Source organism: Hyperolius riggenbachi, chromosome 2 (assembly GCF_040937935.1).
Source record: "Hyperolius riggenbachi isolate aHypRig1 chromosome 2, aHypRig1.pri, whole genome shotgun sequence".
Lineage (NCBI taxonomy): Eukaryota > Metazoa > Chordata > Amphibia > Anura > Hyperoliidae > Hyperolius > Hyperolius riggenbachi.
This window is the reverse complement of record NC_090647.1, coordinates 562928308-562954045: the sequence shown is the minus strand read 5'-3', so window position 1 is coordinate 562954045 and position 25738 is coordinate 562928308. Positions and strand designations below refer to the sequence as shown.

Sequence of the window (25738 nt, the reverse complement as noted above, 5' to 3'; positions counted from 1 at the left end):
GGGGACAAGGGGTTAAAAAGTCTTGGGAGGGGGGGCCCACATCATATTTTTTTTTCCCACACTAAACATAAAAAAATACATTTATATACATGTTGACACATTAATTGTCATTTTACCACATATAAATTGAGGTTTTTCCTCACACTTTAACATTGATTTTTTTAAAAAACTGTAAGGTCTTTTTGAATTTTTTTTCCCACTTGTTTCTACTTTTCTTCATAACATACCCTGCAAATTTGGTGTTTCTAGCCTGTACAGGGGCTTTGCTATTAACCGTTAAATTAATCACGGATTCCGACTCATGATTACGAATGTAATGTGAAATTCCATCTCGATACCACATTCGAATTCGGAACTCTGATTCTATTTGTAATTATGATCATGGCCGAATCAGAAGTGGGCGGAGCCGTAATCGAAACCACTCAAATCCGGAATCGGAAGCAACACTGTTTATACCTGACATATAAGACAGTGATTATTCCCCACATTTGATATGCAGCAATTATCCCCCAAATTATTATTATTTAGTATTCATTCTGACATCTTCTGCAATGCTGTACAGAGTATATATTGTCTTATCCCTTAACTGTCCCTCATGCTAGGTACACACCATACAATTTTCTGGCAGATTTACCTGCCAGATCGATTATTTCTAAGATGTCGGATCTGAATTTCAATAGTTTTTTTTAATTTTCTGATTTTTTTTTGTTTTTTTTTGTTTTTATTAATCAATTTTTGTTCGGTTCTATGAAAATTGATTAAAAAACAAAATAAAAACAGAAAAATCGAAAAATCTATTGAAATTCACATGGGACATGTTGGAAATAATTGATCTGGCAGGTAAATCTGCCAGAAAATTGTATGGTGTGTACTCAGCATCAGAGGGGCTCACAATCTAATCCTCACCATCATATGTCTGTATCGTGTAGTGCAGTGTTTCCCAACCTTTTCCGGCCCGGGGAACACTGTCTGACCAAATTTTTCTCCGGGGAACGGCGCGCGCGCGCGGTGGGGGCCAGTGTAGGGTTGCCCCAGTGTAGGGAGTTTAGTTGCCTCAGTATAGTGCCCCAGTATAGCCAGTATAGTGCCCCAGTATAGTGCCCCAGTATAGCCAGAATAGTGCCCCAGTATAGCCAGTATAGTACCCCAGTATAGCCCCCCAGTATAGCCAGTATAGTGCCCCAGTATAGCCAGTATTGTGCCCCAGTATAACTAGTATAGTGCCCCAGAATAGTGCCCCAGTATAGCCAGTTTAGTGCCCCAGTATAGTGCCCCAGTATAGCCAGTATAGTGCCCCAGTATAGCCCCCCAGTATAGCTAGTATAGTGCCCCAGTATAGCCAGTATAGTGCCCCAGTATAGCCAGTATAGTACCCCAGTATAGCCAGTATTGTGCCCCAGTATAGCTAGTATAGTGCCCCAGAATAGTGCCCCAGTATAGCCAGTTTAGTGCCCCAGTATAGTGCCCCAGTATAGCCAGTATAGTGCCCCAGTATAGCCCCCCAGTATAGCTAGTATAGTGCCCCAGTATAGCCAGAATAGTGCCCCAGTATAGCTAGAATAGTGCCCCAGTATAGCCAGTTTAGTGCCCCAGGATAGCCAGTATAGTACCCCAGAATAGTGCCCCAGTATAGCCAGTTTAGTGCCTCCCGCCCGTCCCCGCGGCCGCCGCTGTTATTACCTTGTTAACAGCGGCCGCTCTCCCCTCTCCGGCGCGTTTATATTCAAGCAGCGTATCTCCGGCTGCTCTGTGTGATGCACTGATGCGGAAGAAAGGAGGGCAGCGGCTTCCTGTAACGGCGATATGTATCGCCGTTACTATGGTAACCGAGCCCTGCCTCCTTCCGCATCAGTGCATCACACAGAGCAGCCGGAGATACGCTGCTAGCATATACATGGTCTGGAGAGGGGAGAGCGACCGCTGCTAAGGTAATAACAGCGGCGGCCGCAGGGACGGGCGGGAGGGGGGATAAGAGCACGGCACACCAGGCAACGTTCCGCGGCACACTAGTGTGCCGCGGAACAGCGGTTGGGAAACACTGGTGTAGTGTATGTATCCTAGTCTAGGGTCAATTTAGGGGAAGCCAATTAACTTATCTGTATGTTTTTGGGATTTGTGAGGAAACCCACGCAGACACAGGGAGAACATACAAACTCCTTGCAGATGTTGCCCTGGCTAGAATATGAACTGGGAATCCAGCGCTGCAAGTTAAGAGCACTAACCACTACGCCACTGTGCTCCCTGAAATATAATGCAGCAGTTAGCCCCCACATATAATGCAGCAATTACCCCTCACATATAATGCAGCAATTACCCCCCACATATAATGCAGCAGTTACCCCCCCCCCCGATATAATGCAGCAGTTACCCCCCACATATAATGCAGCAGTTACCCCCCCCCCCCCCCCACATATAATGCAGCAATTACCCCCCACATATAATGCAGCAATTACCCCCCACATATAATGCAGCAGTTACCCCCCCCACATATAATGCAGCAATTACCCCCCACATATAATGCAGCAATTACCCCCCACATATAATGCAGCAATTACCCCCACATATAATGCAGCAATTACCCCCCACATATAATGCAGCAGTTACCCCCCACATATAATGCAGCAATTACCCCCCACATATAATGCAGCAGTTACCCCCCCACATATAATGCAGCAGTTACCCCCCACATATAATGCAGCAGTTACCCCCCCCCCACATATAATGCAGCAGTTACCCCCCACATATAATGCAGCAATTACCCCCCACATATAATGCAGCAATTACCCCCACATGTAATGCAGCAATTACCCCCCACATATAATGCAGCAACTACCCCCCACATATAATGCAGCAATTACCCCCACATATAATGCAGCAACTACCCCCCACATATAATGCAGCAATTATCCACCACATATAATGCAGCAATTATCCACCACATATAATGCAGCAATTATCCCCCACATATTATGCAGCAATTATCCCCCACATATTATGCAGCAATTATCCCCTACATATAATGCAGCAATTATCCCCCACATATTATGCAGAAATTATCCCCCACATATAATGCAGCAATTATCCACCACATATAATGCAGCAATTATCCCCCACATATTATGCAGCAATTATCCCCTACATATAATGCAGCAATTATCCCCCACATATTATGCAGCAATTATCCCCCACATATAATGCAGCAATTATCCCCCCCATATAATGCAGCAATTATCCCCCCCATATTATGCAGCAATTATCCCCCCACATATAATGCAGCAATTATCCCCCCACATATAATGCAGCAATTATCCCCCCACATATAATGCAGCAATTATCCCCCACATATTATGCAGCAATTATCCCCCACATATAATGCAGCAATTACCCCCATATATAATGCAGAAGTTACCCCCACATATAATGCAGCCAGGGCCGGATTACCGACCAGGCAACAAAAGCAGTCGCTTGGGGCCCCATTCAGAGTCATAAACCAGCCCTTGCCATCCTGTCAGCGGTGGCTGGATGGTATAATGGTTAAAGGAACTCTGAACAGTGCAGTAACTATGGAAAGATGCATATCATTTTAAAGCTCTCTTTCTCCTCTTTCCAATGATATCCAAACGACTGCTCTATGCCTTTTAGTTTTCGATATTTTCGCGATCGAAATCGTGGCCACAGGACGACTTTTCTCCAAAGTCAGAGGTGGCTGGATGGTATAATGGTTAAAGGGACTCTGAGCAGTGCAGTAACTATGGAAATATGCATATCATTTTAAAGCTCTCTTTCTCCTCTTTCCAATGGTATCTAAACGGCTGCTCTATGCCTTTTAGTTTTCTATATTTTCGCGATTGAAATCACAGCCACAGGACAACTTTTCTCCAAAGTCAGCGGTGGCTGGATGGTATAATGGTTAAAGGGACTCTGAGCAGTGCAGTAACTATGGAAAAATTCATATCATTTTAAAGCTCTCTTTCTCCTCTTTCCAATGATATATAAACAGCTGCTCTATGCCTTATAGTTTTTGATATTTTCGCGATCGAATTCGCGGCCACAGGACGACTTTTCTCCAAAGTCAGCGGTGGCTGGACGGTATAATGGTTAAAGGGACTCTGAGCAGTGCAGTAACTATGGAAAGACACATATCATTTTAAAGCTCTTTTTCTCCTCTTTCCAATGATATATAAACAGCTGCTCTATGCCTTTTAGTTTTTGATATTTTCACAATCGAAATCATGGCCACAGGACGACTTTTCTCCAAAGTTGGCAGCTCGATTCAGCAGAATGCAATGAAATATAAGGAACCCAGGGGGATATAATTACAAACATCATGCTGGTAGGTGTGAGGATGTAATGAATTAGTTGTGGGTATGCTTAAAGGCATATCCACAGGCACTGCTTGGAGTCCCTTTAAGGGCTCTGCCGCTGACACAGGAGACCAGGGTTCGAATCTCAGCTCTGCCTGTTCAGTAAGCCAGCACCTATTCAGTAGGAGACTGTAGGCAAGTCTCTCTAACACTGCTACTGCCTATAGGGTGCGTCCTAGTGGCTGCAGCTCTGGCGCTTTGAGTCCACCAGGAGAAAAGCGTGATATAAATGTTATTTGTCTTGTCTTGTCAAATGATGCCGTGCGCTGCTGATTGTCTTCAGAGCCCGGCTCTCCTCCTAGGTCCCCCTCCTGCTACTGTGCGCTCTGCCGCTGCCCACTCCACCCTCCCTTCCCACAGAGAACCACAGCTGCAGCAAGAATGATAGCAGCAGATGGCAAACACTCACTCACCTATCCATGATCCAAGCAATAGAGATCCCGTCATCTGAAACCCATCTGTCTCTTCTACAGTGCAGCCGCTCGCTCTGAACTTCCTGATTCTCAGATCAGACATAAAGTAGGAAGTAGTAATAGTAGTAGTAACAGAGCGGCAGCACTCTAGAGGAGACAGATGGGCTCCGGATGACGGGACCTCTATTGCTTGGATCGCAATAGATGAATGTGATTCATCTGGTGCTTTCATTCTCCCCCACTGCGGCTGCCTTCTCTGCTGGACTATCGTATTCACTGGGATGGAGGCTGCATGGTGGCTGTCTAGTTTGGGAGGAAATTGGTTGTTCGGTGGTGGGAGTGGTTATGTAATTCTGTCTGGGGAACGGCTTCCGGTTTGGCGGTGTCCAGAGCTTTCTGCTATTGCCAGGCTGGAGATGCAGGGGGAAAGTGCTGCTGCTGTGATATCTGGCGCCCTCTTCACAGGGGTGCCCCAGCCCCTGAGTGCAAATGTCCCAGCCATTCATCTCTCACTTTGCATTTTGCCGCTGCTATTCCCTGCATTGTGCACCCACAGAGGGAAGCGTGCTGTTGCCCATAGCAACCAGTAGCTCGGCTGCCCGGTGTGTGCGACATATTGCTGTGCAGCTGCATCTTCTGATTCTATTACGACATGATGGGGGGGCCCAAATTAGTTACTTTGCTTAGGGCCCCATTTAGCCTTAATCCGGCTCTGCATGCAGCAATTACCTCCACATATAATGCAGCAATTATCCCCCACATATAATGCAGCAATTATCCACCACATATAATGCAGCAATTATCCACCACATATTATGCAGCAATTATCCCCCACATATTATGCAGCAATTATCCACCACATATAATGCAGCAATTATCCCCCACATATTATGCAGCAATTATCCCCCACATATAATGCAGCAATTATCCCCTACATATTATGCAGCAATTATCCCCCACATATTATGCAGCAATTACCCCCCACATATAATGCAGCAATTATCCCCCACATATTATGCAGCAATTATTCCCCACATATAATGCAGCAATTATCCCCTACATATTATGCAGCAATTATCCCCCACATATAATGCAGCAATTATCCCCTACATATTATGCAGCAATTACCCCCCACATATTATGCAGTAATTACCCCCCAATATAATGCAGCAATTATCCACCACATATAATGCAGCAATTATCCCCCACATATAATGCAGCAATTACCCCCCCCCACACACACATATAATGCAGCAATTACCCCCCACATATATTGCAGCAATTACCCCCCACATATAATGCAGCAATTATCCCCCACATATAATGCAGCAATTATCCCCCACATATAATGCAGCAATTACCCCCACATATAATGCAGAAGTTACCCCCCACATATAATGCAGCAATTATCCACCACATATAATGCAGCAATTATCCAGCACATATTATGCAGCAATCATCCCCCACATATTATGCAGCAATTATCCCCCACATATAATGCAGCAATTATCCCCTACATATTATGCAGCAATTATCCCCCACATATTATGCAGCAATTACCCCCCACATATAATGCAGCAATTATCCCCCACATATTATGCAGCAATTATTCCCCACATATAATGCAGCAATTATCCCCTACATATTATGCAGCAATTATCCCCCACATATAATGCAGCAATTATCCCCTACATATTATGCAGCAATTACCCCCCACATATTATGCAGTAATTACCCCCCAATATAATGCAGCAATTATCCACCACATATAATGCAGCAATTATCCCCCACATATAATGCAGCAATTACCCCCCCCCCACACACATATAATGCAGCAATTACCCCCCACATATATTGCAGCAATTACCCCCCACATATAATGCAGCAATTATCCCCCACATATAATGCAGCAATTATCCCCCACATATAATGCAGCAATTACCCCCACATATAATGCAGAAGTTACCCCCCACATATAATGCAGCAATTATCCACCACATATAATGCAGCAATTATCCAGCACATATTATGCAGCAATCATCCCCCACATATTATGCAGCAATTATCCACCACATATAATGCAGCAATTATCCCCCACATATTATGCAGCAATTATCCCCCACATATAATGCAGCAATTACCCCCCCCCCCCCACCACCACATATAATGCAGCAATTATCCCCTACATATTATGCAGCAATTATCCCCCACATATTATGCAGCAATTACCCCCCACATATAATGCAGCAATTATCCCCTACATATTATGCAGCAATTATCCCCCACATATAATGCAGCAATTATCCCCTACATATTATGCAGCAATTACCCCCCACATATTATGCAGTAATTACCCCCAATATAATGCAGCAATTATCCCCCACATATAATGCGACAATTATCCCCACATACAATGCAGCAATTACCCCCACATATAATGCAATCATCCCCCAGCTATAATGCAGCAATTATCACCCACATATAATGCAGCAATTATCCCCCACGTATAACGCAGCAATTACCCCCCACATATAATGCAGCAATTACCCCCACGTATAATGCAGCAATTACCCCCCCCCCCTTATAATGCAATTATCCCCCACATATAATGCAGCAATCATACCCCACATATAATGCAGCAATCATCCACCACATATAATGCAGCAATCATCCACCACATATAATGCAGCAATTATCCACCACATATAATGCAGCAATTATCCACCACATATAATGCAGCAATTATCCCCCACATATTATGCAGCAATTATCCACCACATATAATGCAGCAATTATCCCCCACATATAATGCAGCAATTATCCACCATATATTTTGCAGCAATTATCCACCACATATTATGCAGCAATTATCCCCCACATATAATGCAGCAATTATCCCCCACATATTATGCAGCAATTATCCCCCACATATAATGCAGCAATTATCCCCTACATATTATGCAGCAATTATCCCCCACATATAATGCAGCAATTATCCCCCACATATAATGCAGCAATTATCCCCTACATATTATGCAGCAATTACCCCCCACATATTATGCAGTAATTACCCCCCAATATAATGCAGCAATTATCCCCCACATATAATGCGACAATTATCCCCACATACAATGCAGCAATTACCCCCACATATAATGCAATCATCCCCCAGATATAATGCAGCAATTATCCCCCACATATAATGCAGCAATTATCCCCCACGTATAACGCAGCAATTACCCCCCACATATAATGCAGCAATTACCCCCACGTATAATGCAGCAATTACCCCCCCCCCTTATAATGCAATTATCCCCCACATATAATGCAGCAATCATCCCCCACATATAATGCAGCAATCATCCCCCACATATAATGCAGCAATCATCCACCACATATAATGCAGCAATTATCCACCACATATAATGCAGCAATTATCCACCACATATAATGCAGCAATTATCCCCCACATATTATGCAGCAATTATCCACCACATATAATGCAGCAATTATCCCCCACATATAATGCAGCAATTATCCACCATATATTATGCAGCAATTATCCACCACATATTATGCAGCAATTATCCCCCACATATAATGCAGCAATTATCCCCCACATATTATGCAGCAATTATCCCCCACATATAATGCAGCAATTATCCCCTACATATTATGCAGCAATTATCCCCCACATATAATGCAGCAATTATCCCCTACATATTATGCAGCAATTACCCCCCACATATTATGCAGTAATTACCCCCCAATATAATGCAGCAATTATCCACCACATATAATGCAGCAATCATCCCCCACATATAATGCAGCAATCATCCCCCACATATAATGCAGCAATTACCCCCCACATATAATGCAGCAATCATCCCCTACATATAATGCAGCAATTACCCCCCAATATAATGCAGCAATCATCCCCCACGTATAATGCAGCAATTACCCCCCACATATAATGCAGCAATTACCCCCCACATATAATGCAGCTATTGCCCCCACATATAATGCAGCAATTACCCCCCCCCCACATATAATGCAGCAATTATCCCCCACATATAATGCAGCAATCATCCCCCACATATAATGCAGCAATCATCCCCCACATATAATGCAGCAATTACCCCCCAATATAATGCAGCAATCATCCCCCACGTATAATGCAGCAATTACCCCCCACATATAATGCAGCAATTACCCCCCACATATAATGCAGCAATTACCCCCCACATATAATGCAGCAATTACCCCCCCACATATAATGCAGCAATTATCCCCCACATATTATGCAGCAATCATCCCCCACATGTAATGCAGCAATTATCCCCCACATATAATGCAGCAATCATCCCCCACATATAATGCAGCAGTTATCCCCCACATATTATGAAGCAATTACCCCCCAATATAATGCAGCAGTCATCCCCCACGTATAATGCAGCAATTACCCCCCACATATAATGCAGCAATTACCCCCCACATATAATGCAGCAATTATCCCCAACATGTAATGCAGCAATTATCCCCCACATATAATGCAGCAATCATCCCCCACATATAATGCAGCAGTTATCCCCCACATATTATGCAGCAATTACCCCCCAATATAATGCAGCAATAATCCCCCACGTATAATGCAGCAATTACTCCCCACATATAATGCAGCAATTACCCCCACATATAATGCAGCAATTGCCCCCCCTTATAATGCAGCAATTACCCCCCACATATAATGCAGCAATTATCCCCCACATATAATGCAGCAATTACCCACCACATATAATGCAGCAATTATCCCCCACATATAATGCAATTATCCCCCACATATAATGCAGCAATCATCCCCCACATATAATGCAACAATTATTCCCCACATGTAAAGCAGTACTCCTCACTGACATATAAGACAGTATTTATCTCTCACATACAACGCAGTATTTATACCCCACCTATAATGCAGTAATTATTCTCCACATAAAAGGCAAAACATCACATTTGACAAGCATCAAAATCCCCCACATATAATGCAGTACTTATACCCCCCATGAAACACATTTTGGCTGCTGCATAAAAGTTATCAGGTGTAGCAAAGCAGCGCCACAGCCAGATATACTTGTCCTGCCTCCCCCAGCCATGAAAACCCTTTAAATGCAGAGTAGTGCAGGGAGTGCTTTGATCAAAGCCTCTAAGGGTCTCCTCTTCCTCCAGGGAGTGGCGCTGTATGCTGACATCATCCTCTGAGTCATGTTATGACACATGTGGCCCAGAGGATTGTGTCAGCACACAGCAACACTCTGTAGTGGAAGAGGAGATCCAATCCTGGGTCCGGATCAGGCAAATATCAAAACCTTTAATGAAAGTGCTCCCTGCACTACTCTACAGGCTTTCAGGCTGAATGAGGCAGGAAGAGTATGCGATGCTGCAGCAGGTAAAAGGTGTCGCAGGTTGGACTGTACTAGTTAAGCACATCTTTTGGTGGGTCAGTCAAAAAGGCTCAGCAAACCACATATAAGCCATGCCCATTATTTACTTCTCTTACTCTTGCTCTGCTATAGCTATGGGATGACACAGAGCACAACTGAGGCAATTTTTCCTCTTACTTGTGCGGTACACTCAGGACTCCACTGAGGGAACTCAGAGACCCCCACACTGAGCATGTGCAGCCTACAGCATTTTGGCAGTCATATCTGTTTATTCGATATGACTGCCATGCCATATACAGATATGACTGCTATATATACTAAATAAGAATGATGGAGGAGGTGAGCTGGTGCTCAGTGCATCCACAAAGTATATCATTTCATTAGTTATACAACAAGATGTGACTGTTGCTCACCTTATATATAATATAATTAAGCGCTCCAAACAGCAATGTGACGCCCACAACAACAGCGATCAAAATGCCTCTCATCCACAAGGAACGCTCAGGCTCTGTAAGGAAACCATACATACAATCACATGTGTGATAAACATACCATCCATTAGCACAGTGATGTCTCACCTGATCTGTCCATAGATAAGGGGAGCAAGGAGGAGACAAGAGAGACATACAACCATTCAGGAAGTGTTCATCAGTGCTGAGCAAATCAGTTTACCTGGAGGGAAATCTTCAGTTGTCCAGCAGAAACCAGTGTGCTAAGTAACCTGGTAAAGTAGCCTCCCAGTCCCCGCCCCCTCTGTGCTGTTAGTTAGGGTGTGGGGTGCCTGCTTAAAGTGAACATCTGGCCTAAAAATCTACTCAGCAGCACTGAAAAGGCTTGGTGTTTCTTTAACAGTTTCACAGCATCAGAACTTTGTTTTTCTTACCAAAGCATAATTTTTAGCTGCATTTTTAGCTAAGCTCCACCCATCAAAGAAAAAAAGCCCGGGCTTTTTTCCCCTGATGCTGTGCAGAGCATGATGGGATTTCCTATGTTGTTATTCACGTTGCCTAGCAACTGGGAGAGGTGATCAGCACACAGGACAGTTGGAACTGTGTCTCATGCTCCCTGTCAGCTCCTTTCACCCAAAAAGATGACTGCCATCATGAAATCAAACATTTGCCTTTTCTTTTAAAACAGTGTGGGTAAGAGATTATATTACCTATCTATTTTAATTAACATAACTAATGTAACTTAATGACAGTATGTTTGTTTAGGCTGGAGTTCCTCTTTAAGCAGCTGATTGTTTAATGTAAGTGCTAGTGGAATGCTGCAAGTAGCATGCCCCACTGCAACTTGCAGACTGGGGGTGTTAGGGGAAGCCAGAGCTGCAATGAGTCGTACAGTGGGTGACTTGTGAGACGCTGTGGCATACTGAGATAAAAGTGAATATAATGAGTATTATGCTTAGGATAATTAAAGCAAATCTGTGAGTTTTTTTAAAAGGGGGAAAAAAGATAATTACCTCCAGAGGCTTAGCTAGGGTTTTCAGCGCCCGGGACAAAGACCATGTTAGCGCCCCCCCAACGGGTGGTCATGCATCAGACTGTGGGTGTGGTCATAGGTGAAGTGAAATATACATAGTCCATCTGTATACCAGCAGGCTCCATATACAATACAGACCCTGTATGGTGAACTTCAACGGACAGGGCTAAGTAGTTTACTATATCAGAATTAGGCATACGTTGTATATTCATTCAAACTAATTTTCAAGTCCCGGGGACTGAGATTACTATATCAGGATTGGCCATACATTGTATAGTCATACAGGCACATGGTCAGGACCCGGGGACTGAGATTACTATATCAGGATTGGTCATACATTGTATAGTCATACAGGCACATGGCCGGGACCCAGGGCTGAGATTACTATATCAGGATTGGCCATACATTGTATAGTCATACAAGCACATGGCCAGGACCCGGGGACTGAGATTACTATATCAGGATTGGCCATACATTGTATAGTCATACAGGCACATGGCCAGGACTCGGGGACGGAGATTACTATATCAGGATTGGCCATATATTGTACAACCATACAGGTACATGGCCGCCCGGGACCCGGGGACTGAGATTACTATATCAGGATTGGCCATACATTGTATAGTCATACAGGTGCATGGTCAGGACCCGGGGACTGAGATTACTATATCAGGATTGGCCATACATTGTATAGTCATACAGGCACATGGTCAGGACCCGGGGACTGAGATTACTATATCAGGATTGGCCATACATTGTATAGTCATACAGGCACATGGCCGGGACCAAGGACTGAGATTACTATATCAGGATTGGCCATACATTGTATAGTCATACAAGCACATGGCCAGGACCCGGGGACTGAGATTACTATATCAGGATTGGCCATACATTGTATAGTCATACAGGCACATGGCCGGGACCCAGGGCTGAGATAACTATATCAGGATTGGCCATACATTGTATAGTCATACAGGCACATGGCCAGGACCCGGGGACGGAGATTACTATATCAGGATTGGCCATATATTGTACAACCATACAGGTACATGGCCGGGACCCGGGGACTGAGATTACTATATCAGGATTGGCCATACATTGTATAGTCATACAGGTGCATGGTCAGGACCCGGGGACTGAGATTACTATATCAGGATTGGCCATACATTGTATAGTCATACAGGCACATGGTCAGGACCGGGGACTGAGATTACTATATCAGGATTGGCCATACATTGTATAGTCATACAGGCACATGGTCAGGACCCGGGGACTGAGATTACTATATCAGGATTGGCCATACATTGTATAGTCATACAGGCACATGGCCAGGACCCGGGGACTGAGATTACTATATCAGGATTGGCCATACATTGTATAGTCATACAGGCACATGGTCGGGACCCGGGGAATGAGATTACTATATCAGGATAGGCCATACATTGTACAGTCATACAGGCACATGGCCGGGACCCGGGACTGAGATTACTATATCAGGATTGGCCATACATTGTATAGTCATACAGGCACATGGTCAGGACCCGGGGACTGAGATTACTATATCAGGATTGGTCATACATTGTATAGTCATACAGGCACATGGCCGGGACCCAGGGCTGAGATTACTATATCAGGATTGGCCATACATTGTATAGTCATACAAGCACATGGACAGGACCCGGGGACTGAGATTACTATATCAGGATTGGCCATACATTGTATAGTCACACAGGCACATGGCCAGGACCCGGGGACTGAGATTACTATATCAGGATTGGCCATACATTGTATAGTCATACAGGCACATGGTCGGGACCCGGGGAATGAGATTACTATATCAGGATTGGCCATACATTGTACAGTCATACAGGCACATGGCCGGGACCCGGGACTGAGATTACTATATCAGGATTGGCCATACATTGTATAGTCATACAGGCACATGGTCAGGACCCGGGGACTGAGATTACTATATCAGGATTGGTCATACATTGTATAGTCATACAGGCACATGGCCGGGACCCAGGGCTGAGATTACTATATCAGGATTGGCCATACATTGTATAGTCATACAAGCACATGGACAGGACCCGGGGACTGAGATTACTATATCAGGATTGGCCATACATTGTATAGTCACACAGGCACATGGTCAGGACCCGGGGACTGAGATTACTATATCAGGATTGGCCATACATTGTATAGTCATACAGGTACATGGCTGGGACCCAGGGACTGAGATTACTATATCAGGATTGGCCATACATTGTATAGTCATACAGGTACATGGCCGAGATCTGGGGACTGAGATTACTGTATCAGGATTGGCCATACATTGTATAGTCATACAGGTGCCTGGCCGGGACCCAGGGACTGAGATTACTATATCAGGATTGGACATACATTGTATAGTCATACAAGCACATGGACAGAACCCGGGGACTGAGATTACTATATCAGGATTGGCCATACATTGTATAGTCATACAAGCACATGGACAGAACCCGGGGACTGAGATTACTATATCAGGATTGGCCATACATTGTATAGTCATACAGGCACATAGTCGGGACCCGGGGACTGAGATTACTATATCAGGATTGGCCATACATTGTATAGTCATACAGACACATGGCTGAGACCCGGGGACTGAGATTACTATATCAGGATTGGACATACATTGTATAGTCATACAGGCACATGGTCAGGACCCGGGGACTGAGATTACTATATCAGGATTGGCCATACATTGTATAGTCATACAGGTGCATGGCCGGGACCCGGGGACTGAGATTACTATATCAGGATTGGCCATACATTGTATAGTCATACAGGTACATGGCTGGGACCCAGGGACTGAGATTACTATATTAGCATTGGCCATACATTGTATAGTCATACAGGCACATGGCCGGGACCCGGGGAGTGAGATTACTATATCAGGATTGGCCATACATTGTATAGTCATACAGGTACATGGCCGGGGACCCGGGACTAAGATTACTATATCAGGAGTGGCCATATATTGTATAGTCATACAGGTACATGGGCGGGACCCGGGGACTGAGATTACTATATCAGGATTGGCCATACATTGTATAGTCATACAGGCACATGGCCGGGACCCGGGGACTGAGATTACTATATCAGGATTGGCTATACATTGTATAGTCATACAGGCACATGGCCGGGACCCGGGGACTGAGATTACTATATCGGGATTGGCCATACATTGTATAGTCATACAGGCACATGGCCAGGACCCGGGGACTGAGATTACTATATCGGGATTGGCCATACATTGTATAGTCATACAGGCACATGGCCAGGACCCGGGGAGTGAGATTACTATATCAGGATTGGTCATACATTGTATAGTCATACAAGCACATGGCTGGGACCCGGGGACTGAGATTACTATATCAGGATTGGCCATACATTGTATAGTCATACAGGCACATGGCCAGGACCCGGGGACTGAGATTACTATATCAGGATTGGTCATACATTGTATAGTCATACAGGTACATGGCTGGGACCCAGGGACTGAGATTACTATATTAGCATTGGCCATACATTATATAGTCATACAGGCACATGGCCGGGACCCGGGGAGTGAGATTACTATATCAGGATTGGCCATACATTGTATAGTCATACAGGTACATGGCCGGGACCCGGGACTGAGATTACTATATCAGGATTGGCCATACATTGTATAGTCATACAGGTACATGGCCGGGACCCGGGACTGAGATTACTATATCAGGATTGCAACAAACACAAATTTGTGTTTGTTGCAGTTGGCATTCAGTTTAGAGATGGTGGGGTGAGTGTTCCCTGGAGGTGAGAGGTCCAGGACTTGCCCACACTTCCCTCTAGGTGTCGCATGGTGGTTTGGGGGCCCCAGCGAGTGAGAGAGACCTGGGGCCCCTGGGCTGTCATGTGGACCAGTGTTTGTGTTATATCAGGATTGGCCATACATTGTATAGTCATACAGGCACATGGCCGGGACCCGGGGACTGAGATTACTATATCAGGATTGGCCATACATTGTATAGTCATACAGGCACATGGCCGGGACCCGGGGACTGAGATTACTATATCAGGATTGGCCATACATTGTATAGTCATACAGGCACATGGCCAGGACCCGGGGAGTGAGATTACTATATCAGGATTGGTCATACATTGTATAGTCATACAAGCACATGGCCGGGACCCGGGGACTGAGATTACTATATCAGAATTGGCCATACATTGTATAGTCATACAGGCACATGGCCAGGACCCGGGGACTGAGATTACTATATCAGGATTGGCCATACATTGTATAGTCATACAGGCACATGGCCAGGACCCGGGGAGTGAGATTACAATATCAGGATTGGTCATACATTGTATAGTCATACAAGCACATGGCCGGGACCCGGGGACTGAGATTACTGTATCAGGATTGGCCATACATTGTATAGTCATACAGGCACATGACCGGGACCCGGGGACTGAGATTACTGTATCAGGATTGGCCATACATTGTATAGTCATACAGGCACATGGTCAAGACCCGGGGACTGAGATTACTATATCAGGATTGGCCATGCATTGTATAGTCATACAGGCACATGGCCGGGACCCGGGGACTGAGATTACTATATCAGGATTGGCCATACATTGTATAGTCATACAGGCACATGGCCGGGACCCGGGGACTGAAATTACTATATCAGGATTGGCCATACATTGTATAGTCATACAGGCACATGGCCAGGACCCGGGGAGTGAGATTACTATATCAGGATTGGTCATACATTGTATAGTCATACAAGCACATGGCCGGGACCCGGGGACTGAGATTACTATATCAGGATTGGCCATACATTGTATAGTCATACAGGCACATGGCCAGGACCCGGGGACTGAGAATACTATATCAGGATTGGCCATACATTGTATAGTCATACAGGTACATGGCCGAGACCCAGGGACTGAGATTACTATATCAGGATTGGCCATACATTGTATAGTCATACAGGCACATGACCGGGACCCGGGGACTGAGATTACTGTATCAGGATTGGCCATACATTATATAGTCATACAGGCCAATGGTCAAGACCTGGGGACTGAGATTACTATATCAGGATTGGCCATACATTGTATAGTCATACAGGTACATGGCCGAGACCTGGGGACTGAGATTACTGTATCAGGATTGGCCATACATTGTATAGTCATACAGGTACATGGCCAGGACCCGGGGACTGAGATTATTATATCAGGATTGGCCATACATTGTATAGTCATACAGGCACATGGCCGGGACCCAGGGACTGAGATTACTATATCAGGATTGGACATACATTGTATAGTCATACAGGCACATGGTCAGGACCCGGGGACTGAGATTACTATATCAGGATTGGCCATACATTGTATAGTCATACAGGTGCATGGCCGGGACCCGGGGACTGAGATTACTATATCAGGATTGGCCATACATTGTATAGTCATACAGGCACATGGTCAGGACCTGGGGACTGAGATTACTATATCAGGATTGGCCATACATTGTATAGTCATACAGGTACATGGCTGGGACCCGGGGACTGAGATTACTATATTAGCATTGGCCATACATTGTATAGTCATACAGGCACATGGCCGGGACCCGGGGACTGAGATTACTATATCAGGATTGGCCATACATTGTATAGTCATACAGGCACATGGCCAGGACCCGGGGAGTGAGATTACTATATCAGGATTGGTCATACATTGTATAGTCATATAGGCACATGGCCAGGACCCGGGGACTGAGATTACTATATCAGGATTGGTCATACATTGTATAGTCATATAAGCACATGGCCGGGACCCGGGGAGTGAGATTACTATATCAGGATTGGCCATACATTGTATAGTCATACAGGTACATGGCCGAGACTCGGGGACTGAGATTACTATATCAGGATTGGCCATACATTGTATAGTCATACAGGTACATGGCCGAGACTCGGGGACTGAGATTACTGTATCAGGATTGGCCATACATTGTATAGTCATACAGGCACATGGCCGGGACCCAGGGACTGAGATTACTATATCAGGATTGGCCATACATTGTATAGTCATACAGGCACATGGCCGGGACCCAGGGACTGAGATTACTATGTCAGGATTGGCCATACATTGTATAGTCATACAGATACATGGCCGAGACCCGGGGACAGAGATTACTATATCAGAATTTGGCCATACATTGTATAGTCATACAGGCACATGGCCGGGACACGGGACTGAGATTACTATATCAGGATTGGCCATACATTGTATAGTCATACAGGCACATGGCCAGGACCCGGGGAGTGAGATTACTATATCAGGATAGGCCATACATTGTATAGTCATACAGGCACACGGCCAGGACCCGGGGACTGAGATTACTATATCAGGATTGGCCATACATTGTATAGTCATACAGGCACATGGCCGGGACCCGGGGACTGAGATTACTGTATCAGGATTGGCCATACATTGTATAGTCATACATGCACATGGTCAGGACCCGGGGACTGAGATTACTATATCAGGATTGGCCATACATTGTATAGTCATACAGGCACATGGTCAGGACCCAGGGACTGAGATTACTGTATCAGGATTGGCCATACATTGTATTGTCATACAGGCACATGGCTGGGACCCGGGGACTGAGATTACTGTATCAGGATTGGCCATACATTGTATAGTCATACAGGCACATGGTCAGGACCCGGGGACTGAGATTACAATATCAGGATTGGCCATACATTGTATAGTCATACAGGCACATGGCCGGGACCCAGGGAGTGAGATTACTATATCAGGATTGGCCATACATTGTATAGTCATACAGGTACATGGTCAGGACCCGGGGACTGAGATTACTATATCAGGATTGGCCATACATTGCATAATCATACAGGCACATGGCCGGGACCCGGGGAGTGAGATTACTATATCAGGATTGGCCATACATTGTATAGTCATACAGGCACATGGTCAGGACCCGGGGACTGAGATTACTATATCAGGATTGGCCATACATTGTATAGTCATACAGGCACATGGCCGGGACCCGGGGAGTGAGATTACTATATCAGGATTGGCCATACATTGTATAGTCATACAGGTACATGGCCGGGACCCGGGGACTGAGATTACTATATCAGGATTGGCCATACATTGCATAGTCATACAGGCACATGGTCAGGACCCGGGGACTGAGATTACTATATCAGGATTGGTCATACATTGTATAGTCATACAGGCACATGGTCAGGACCCGGGGACTGAGATTACTATATCAGGATTGGCCATACATTGTATAGTCATACAGGCACATGGCCGGGACCCGGGGAATGAGATTACTATATCAGGATTGGCCATAAATTGTATAGTCATACAGGTACATGGTCAGAACCCGGGGACTGAGATTACTATATCAGGATTGGCCATACATTGCATAGTCATACAGGCACATGGTCAGGACCCGGGGACTGATATTACTATATCAGGATTGGTCATACATTGTATAGTCATACAGGCACATGGCCGGGACCCGGGGACTGATATTACTATATCAGGATTGGCCATACATTGCATAGTCATACAGGCACATGGCCAGGACCCGGGGACTGAGATTACTATATCAGGATTGGCCATACATTGCATAGTCATACAGGCACATGGTCAGGACCCGGGGACTGAGATTACTATATCAGGATTGGTCATACATTGTATAGTCATACAGGCACATGGCCGGGGACTGAGATTACTATATCAGGATTGGCCATACATTGTATAGTCATACAGGCACATGGTCGGGATCTAGGGACTGAGATTACTGTATTTTTTTGACTTTAAGACGCTACAGACTATAAAATGAACCTAGTTTCAGAAGACAAAAATCATGGAATAAAAAGAAACCGGGTGCATCTATAGTGCAGGGGCGTCTTATGGTCCTTTCCCACTCCCCCCATGCTGTCTCTAAACTACACTGCCCAGCTAAACTAGCCCCTATTACCCCCATTACACTAAGATACACAGACCCTACAACCTACACTAAGCTACATAGTACCCACAATTTACACTGAACTACATAGTCCCCACAACCTACACTAAATACTAATACATTAGTCATCCAATGTTTCTTATACTTGCAGAGGTGTGCTGCCAGGGACACAGGATCCTGGGCTGCTGTTGGTCTGGGACCATGGAGTCTCCAGGTCTTGTACACTGGCAGGGTTGGGCAAGGTCTCTCATCAGCGGCGGTGGAGAAGCCAGGAGTAGAGTTGGGCCGAACCTCCGATTTTAGGTTCGCGAACTTCCGCGAAAGGTTCGGTTCGCGAAAAAGTTCGCGAACCGCAATAGACTTCAATGGGGAGGCGAACTTTGAAAGTTCAACTGGAAAAATGATACAAAACATGTTTCAAAAGCTGTAATACCTGGAGCCACACCTAATTGAGTGAAATACACATCACTGCTGTAGGACCCGCCCACCTCCAAGCAAGGTCCTTAATACCATTTGCCTGCCTACACTAATTAGTTATGGGACAGCTGCTACACACTCTGCTAGAGAGATTTTAATTGGCCTCTCTCCTCCCTCCACCCCTTCTACTTATTCCCTTCTCCCTCCTACCGGAGGGAGGAGGGTCTCTTCTGCCAGGGAATTATACTATTTTAAAAACCAGTATACATCATACCATAGCTGGGAATACATACATGAGTATACATCATACCATAGCTGGGGATACATACATGAGTATACATCATACCATAGCTGGGAATCGAACCCAGATCTCACTGTGTGGTGGGCACGTCACCCTAAGCACTGTACCACTACAGAAGTAAGTGAAGCTAGCCTAAAATTTAACATTTATGCTCAATGCAATAGAACCATTAGGTTGCTTAAAGGAGAACTGTAGTGAGAGGTATATGGAGGCTGCCATATTGATTTCCTTTTAAGCTATACCAGTTGCCTGGCAGCCCTGCTGATCTATTTGGCTGCAGTAGTGTGAATCACACCAGAAACAAGCATGCAGCTAATCTTGTCAGATCTTACAAAAATGTCAAACACCAGATCATACCATTAGGTTGCTTAAAGGAGAACTGTAGTGAAAGGTATATGGAGGCTACCATATTGATTTCCTTTTAAGCAATACCAGTTACCTGGCTATCCTGCAGATCCTCTGCCTCCAATACTTTTAGCCCTAGACCCTGAACAAGCATGCAGCAGATCTGGTGTTTGACATTTTTGTAAGATCTGACAAGATTAGCTGCATGCTTGTTTCTGGTGTGATTCACACTACAGTGGCTGGATAGTGTACTGGTTAAGGGCTCTGCCTTTGACATGGGAGACCAGGGTTTGAATCCTGGCTAGGTCAAGTACCTATTCAGTAAGGAGTTCAAGGCAAGACTCCCTAACACTGCAGGGTGTCCTCTTGAGCGCGTCCCTGTGGCTGCAGCTCTTGAGCGCTTTGAGTCCGACAGGAGAAAAGCGCTATACAAATGTTTGGATTATTATTATTATTACTGCAGCCAAATAGATCAGCAGGGCTGCCAGGCAACTGGTATAGCTTAAAAGAAAATCAATATGGCAGCCTCCATATACCTCTCACTACAGTTCTCCTTTAAGCAACCTAATGGTTCTATTGCGTTGAGCATAAATGGTACATTTTAGGCTAGCTTCACTTACTACTGTAGTGGTACAGTGCTTAGGGTGACGTGCCCACCACACAGTGAGATCTGGGTTCAATTCCCGGCTATGGTATGATGTATACTGGTTTTTAAAATAGTATAATTCCCTGGCAGAAGAGACCCTCCTCCCTCCAGTAGGAGGAAGGATAGAAGGATAGAAGGATAGAAGGATAGAAGGATAGAAGGATAGAAGGATAGAAGGGTAGAAGGGTAGAAGGGTAGAAGGGTAGGAGGGAGGCCAATTAAAATCTCCCTAGCAGAGTGTGTAGCAGCTGTCCCATAACTAATTAGTGTAGGCAGACAACTGAGTCAAATGGTATAAAGGGACCTAGCTTGAAGGGAGGGTGAGCGGGTTCTCAAGCAGTGTGTTTGACAATAAGATGTCTGCTGACAGTGAAATGGAGGCTAAACATTTTGCTCAATACAGCATTATGGGGCGAATCGAACTTCCGCAAAAGCGAACGCGAACCCCCAAAGTTCGCCTGGAACCGTTCGCCGGCGAACCGTTCGGCCCATCTCTAGCCAGGAGCTGGAGCTGCCCACGTGGTGCTGATCACAGATGGGAACCCGAGTGCCGTTCATCAGATTATGTGGGTAAGAGGCAGCTTAGCAGAAAAAATGGCCAGGGTCTCCGGCGAAGTAGTGACAGCGGCGGTGGAACGTCTGCAGAGTTGGTGCGCCAGCGAGCTCAGGATTCTGGGGTCGTGGTGCTTATCAGCCCTGCGGGCCAGGAACTAGTGTTGGGCGAACACCTGGATGTTCGGGTTCGGGTCCGTTCGCCGAACATGGGCCAGATGTTCGGCATGTTCGGGCCGAACCCCGAACTCCCCCGAACATGCAGCTTTTGGGGGCCCTATGGGGTTGCAGGCATAAGAGGGGAGCATGCCCCGATCGCGGGGGGGGGTCGGAAATTCCCCCCACCCCCTCCGCTAGTGCTCCCCCCTCTGCCCGCTTCCCCATAAAAAAATTTTGCTGAAAGTTAAATAGTACCGGTGGTGGCTGGCTGCAGTGGCTGGCTGGCAGTGGTGTGAGTGAGGAGGAGGAGTCCGACTAGGACGCGTTGAGGCCGGGCAGCGGGTGGTTCAGCGGTAGTACCCTTGTGGTACTTCCGCCCTTTCTCTGACCTCACGTCCTCTACGTGATGACGCATACGAGGGTACGCATGACGCGTACCCTCGTATGCAGAGGACGTGAGGTCAGAGAAAGGGCAGAAGTACCACAAGGGTACTACCGCTGAACTGCCCGCTGCCCGGCCTCAACGCGTCCTAGTCGGACTCCTCCTCCTCACTCACACCACTGCCAGCCAGCCACTGCAGCCAGCCACCACCGGTACTATTTAACTTTCAGCAAAAAATTTTTATGGGGAAGCGGGCAGAGGGGGGAGCGCTAGCGGAGGGGGTGGGGGGAATTTCCGACCCCCCCCCCCGCGATCGGGGCATGCTCCCCCCTTATGCCTGCGACACCATAGGGGGGCCGTATTCGGCCGAACAGGGGCCCTGTTCGGCCGGGCATTGAGCAGTTCGGGCGAACCCGAACTAAAAGGCCGAACACCATCAGGTGTTCGGCCGAACTCGAACATCACCCGAACAGGGTGATGTTCTGCAGAACCCGAACAGTGGCGAACACTGTTCGCCCAACACTACCAGGAACATCGGTCCGGGTCTCCGGCGAAGAAGTGACAGCGGCGGTGGACCGGCTGAAAACTTGGTGCACCAGCGAGTGCAGGATTCCAGTGGGGTGTTCGCTCATCAGCTCAGCAGGTCAGGAACAATTGGCCTGGATCTCTGGTGGGGAGGTGACAGCTGTGGTGGAGCGGTTGCAGACGGGGTGAGCCAGCGAGCGCAGGATTCCAGGAGCATGCCGCTCACCAGCAAGTGAAGCTGTTATGAAAGCTGGATTAATCGCTGAATGAAGCAGGATGCAGGACTCGGAGCCCGCGGCTGGATATGTGAGGGCTTCCTACACCTGCTTGTGTGGGACACCTGGCCGTACAAAACTACAAGGTTTCCTATATCAGAGTTTAGGGAAAAAAACAACCCTAGCAGGTGATAGTGTAACAGCAAGCAGAACTAAAGGTGGCCATACACTGATAGATTTGCAGCAGATTCCACCATCAGATGCCTGTCAAGTCCAATCTGACAGGAAACTATCTGATGTATGCCACACACTACAAAGAGATTTCCTATAGATTTCAGAATTAAATCTATTGGAAATCTATTGAAAATTGATCTAAATGCATTATTGCACCATTAGATCCAATGCAAATCTATGGGCCATCGATCTACTGGCAGCAGCAGATCAAAAATCGGCCACAAATTGATAGATCGGCCACTTGATTGTGCATCGCTTTGTGGCCGATCGATCAATGGGTGAAATCGACCAGTGTATGGGCTCCTTAAGCATACAGTTAGCAGGTGCTATTGATTTATATATATGCAAATTAAAGTCCTAGCAGGTCAAACAACAAGCAGATCAAAGCACACACAGTTCCTTCAAAAGTAGTGCAATTAGTAAACCGCTGCTGATTGCATGAATATGGCCGATTGTAACAGGAGGACAATGTTTACACTGCAGGTCATACATAATGAATGATCATTTTATTGCACAGATACTGCCTGTTAGGGAGTCATCTCACCAGTCACCAGGGTCAGGGCTTTGAAATCCTGTGTGTCCTGTGTGCTATTGCCAGGGTCGCTGGAGAGGCCTCTGCACAGCAGGCTGCACAAAGAAGAGAACAGCCCCAGTCTTACCCATTCTCCTCCTGTCCCCACGCTGGCTCCTTGTATGAAATGCTTCTGCCGCTCTTCTTCCATCTTCCTCCCCTCATAAGCGTGACTCATCCAATCATCACGTAGCACAGCAGAGGGGAGGGGTCGGGAGAGGAAGGGGCATATAGCTGTCCCCCATGTTGTCTCTTCTCAGAATCTGTGTGTTTTAACCACTTAAGTACTAGAGGTCTCTGCCCCCTTAAGGACCTGAGACCGCTGGTATCAGAAACGTCGGAACACCGACAGATAACGACGAATCGCCGCACATACCCGCCTCAATCGCTGTCACTGCCGCATGTTGGGAACCTGGCAGGGCTGGATTTGTACTCTTTAGCGCCCAAGGCCACTGCCACCAGCTGCCCCCCTTCAGTATAGGAAGCGAGATGACCCCTCTCCCTTCCCTCCAGTATAGGTAGCCAGATGACCCGTCCTCCCTTTCCCTACAGTGTAGATAGCCAGATGACCCCTCCTCCCTTTCCTTACAGTGTAGGTAGCCAGATGACCCCTCCTCCCTTTCCCTACAGTGTAGGTAGCCAGATGACCCCTCCTCCCTTTCCCTACAGTGTAGGTAGCCAGATGACCCCTCCTCCCTTTCCCTCCAGTATAGGTAGCGAGATGACCCCTCCCCCTTCCCTCCAGTATAGGTAGCCAGATGACCTCTCCTCCCTTTCTTTCCAGCATAGGTAACCAGATTACTCCTCCCTTTCCCTTCAGTATAGGTAGCCAGCTTGCCTTCAGTGTCACTCATTTCTCCGCTCATCTCCAGTGCAGAAGCTTCCTGTTCCTTTCGGTCTCCAGTGCTGCCCAATTAGATAGCCGCCGGCCACAATGCAAACATGCACAGAGAGCAAGGTGGCTGTGTAACGATCGGTGAAGCACAGAGAGGATCTGATTACCGGTGATCTGCAGTATCACTGGGAATACAGATGTATACCAGATTATAAGTGATCTGCAGTATCACCGATAATCCGATATACCAGCTAACCTCTGTTCACCTGAGTAGAATGTAGTGTTTGGTGTAACAGTAACACTTTGAGGACTAAGCCTCAGCGCAGTAAGGTATACTGCACGGATTCCTTCCGAAGACCTGGACTCTCCAAGACGGGAGGAGTCAGGCTGCGAGTAGGAAGGATTGTCTAAAAGTAACACTCTGGAGGAAGTGTCACTGATAGAACGAGGAACCGCCTCCAACAGTGAGGTCGGTTCTCGAGGTCGGACAAGCCAGGTCGTACACACACGGACAGATAAAGTACAATATCAAGAGGCAAAGGCAGAGTCAGGTACAGGCAGGGTTCGGCAACAGGGTATCAGAAATATCGAGGTACAAGATCAGTAGGCAGAAGCAGAGTCTAAGGACGAGCCGGGGTTCGGCAACAGAGTATCAGAAATATCGAGGTACAAGATCAGAGTTCAGAAGGATAGTCAGGCAGGCAAAAGGTCATAACAGATAATCAGAATCAAACTAGTACTTTAAGCTATCAACAGAAACTAGCTAAGTGTAGGATTACAGCTCCAGCTGGTCCCGGCACACT

The 25738-nt window shown here is 46.3% G+C and overlaps 1 protein-coding gene across 3 annotated transcripts in view; it reads right to left on the bottom strand.

Annotated features, from left to right (window-relative positions):
* LOC137547388 (myelin-oligodendrocyte glycoprotein-like) overlaps nucleotides 1–25738 on the bottom strand; it is a 152321-nt gene that overhangs the window by 4149 nt on the left and 122434 nt on the right. For all 3 annotated transcript variants that reach the window (XM_068270939.1, XM_068270938.1, XM_068270937.1), the window contains exon 3: nucleotides 10629–10723. In XM_068270939.1, coding sequence (XP_068127040.1) covers nucleotides 10629–10723 — 95 coding nt within the window. The remainder of the gene's footprint in view (nucleotides 1–10628; nucleotides 10724–25738) is intronic.